Raw genomic sequence first — 1,465 nt, forward strand, 5'->3', positions numbered from 1 at the left:
TTGGTTGTTTATATTATTTTAAGTGAATTTAACCTTCAAAGTTTACCAAAATGTAAAAAAATGTCATTCAAACTGCATTACTTTTCACTTATACTTTTCACTACATTACTTGAGTACATCTATTTTTACAGTAATTCTTATACTTAAGTACAAGCCATTCAGATACTTTAAGACTTTTTCTCCAGTAACATTTCAGTAACTTGGACTTTTTACCAAAGTCATATTTTGGAGACGTACTTATACTTTTACTGGACTCCAACATTTCAGTACTTTATACAACACTGATGTGGAGCTTTGTAGTTTTTTTAGAAACTAAAAACTGCAAAAGTCTGTTTTTCTGCTGGCTGTCAGTCATCCATCACTTCTCATTGCAGGCATATCAGAAATGGGTGCGAGAACACGGTCCGGAGCGGCCCCTCCCTGGCCTGAAATACACCCACGAACAGCTGCTCTTCATCGCCTTCGCTCAGGTACAGAAGCTCCTCGCAAACATCCGCAGCTCTGCGGCATTTGCATTTTAAATGGCATCAGACGCGACTCGGCTGGAGCTGGAAGGTGGAGGGCAGGTTGGAGGCGTCGCATACCCGCATTAGCTGATGGATGCGCGCAGCATTAGTGGGATCAAACGAGCGGAGTGTAGATGACAGCGCAGTGGCTCCGAGCGCCACGCCACCCTTGATCCTTCCAAGTATTACGAGTCGTCATTGAAATTCATGGCCTAATGGAACCCAGGCTGGAAACATTTAAAATGCAACGTGGTGTTTTTGAGCCGGCTGCCCTGCAGGGATTGTTCTGAAAATCAGGAATATGTTCTTACAATCATTGGATATGTCATATGTGAGCGTGAATGAGAACCTTGAGGCGATGCAGTCACCTCCACTGAGATGAATACGGCCCTCAGCTGCACAGGGGGCCCACAAACATCACTCAGACGTTATGAATATTAAGATATAACTTCAAAAACAAAAAGGTGGGAGAAGTGGCTTCATCACAGACAAATATCACAATATTAATCACTATATGCTTTAATGCTGAGTGTTACTGTCTGAACACTGAAATAAGAGACAAACTAAAATATGAAAAGATGAAGCAGAGGCATGTTAGATCCCCTTCTTTATTAACCCTTTAAGCCCAGATGGTCTAAGGAGCAAATTCTGCCTGAAAATCCATCTGGGATTTAAAGCAAAGCTTCCAAACTAGAAACTAGAAATACAATTGTTTGTATTTGTGTGACTGAAAGGCGTTTAGGAATATTTTTCAGGTGGAGCCACTATTTTAAATGTCACTATGTCTGATTTATAGGTGATTAAACAAAGAAAAAATGAAAATTTTGCTTCCAAAATAAACACTGAAAAACACCATAAAGCCCATTAGAATCTCTGGATTTAGACTCAGACTCTATAGATCTACATCTTGGTTAGAATTCTGTCATGAGGCGGTGTTGGATTGAGGACCCAAATGCAGA

General features: G+C 40.6%; 1 protein-coding gene across 4 annotated transcripts in view; it reads left to right on the top strand.

Moving 5' to 3' along the window:
* ecel1 (endothelin converting enzyme-like 1) overlaps positions 1-1,465 on the top strand; it is a 68,980-nt gene that overhangs the window by 62,830 nt on the left and 4,685 nt on the right. For all 4 annotated transcript variants that reach the window (XM_015389877.1, XM_015389878.1, XM_015389879.1 and 1 more), the window contains exon 16: positions 375-470. In XM_015389877.1, coding sequence (XP_015245363.1) covers positions 375-470 — 96 coding nt within the window. The remainder of the gene's footprint in view (positions 1-374; positions 471-1,465) is intronic.

This window comes from Cyprinodon variegatus, unplaced genomic scaffold (assembly GCF_000732505.1).
Source record: "Cyprinodon variegatus isolate N-32 unplaced genomic scaffold, C_variegatus-1.0 Scaffold479, whole genome shotgun sequence".
NCBI lineage: Eukaryota > Metazoa > Chordata > Actinopteri > Cyprinodontiformes > Cyprinodontidae > Cyprinodon > Cyprinodon variegatus.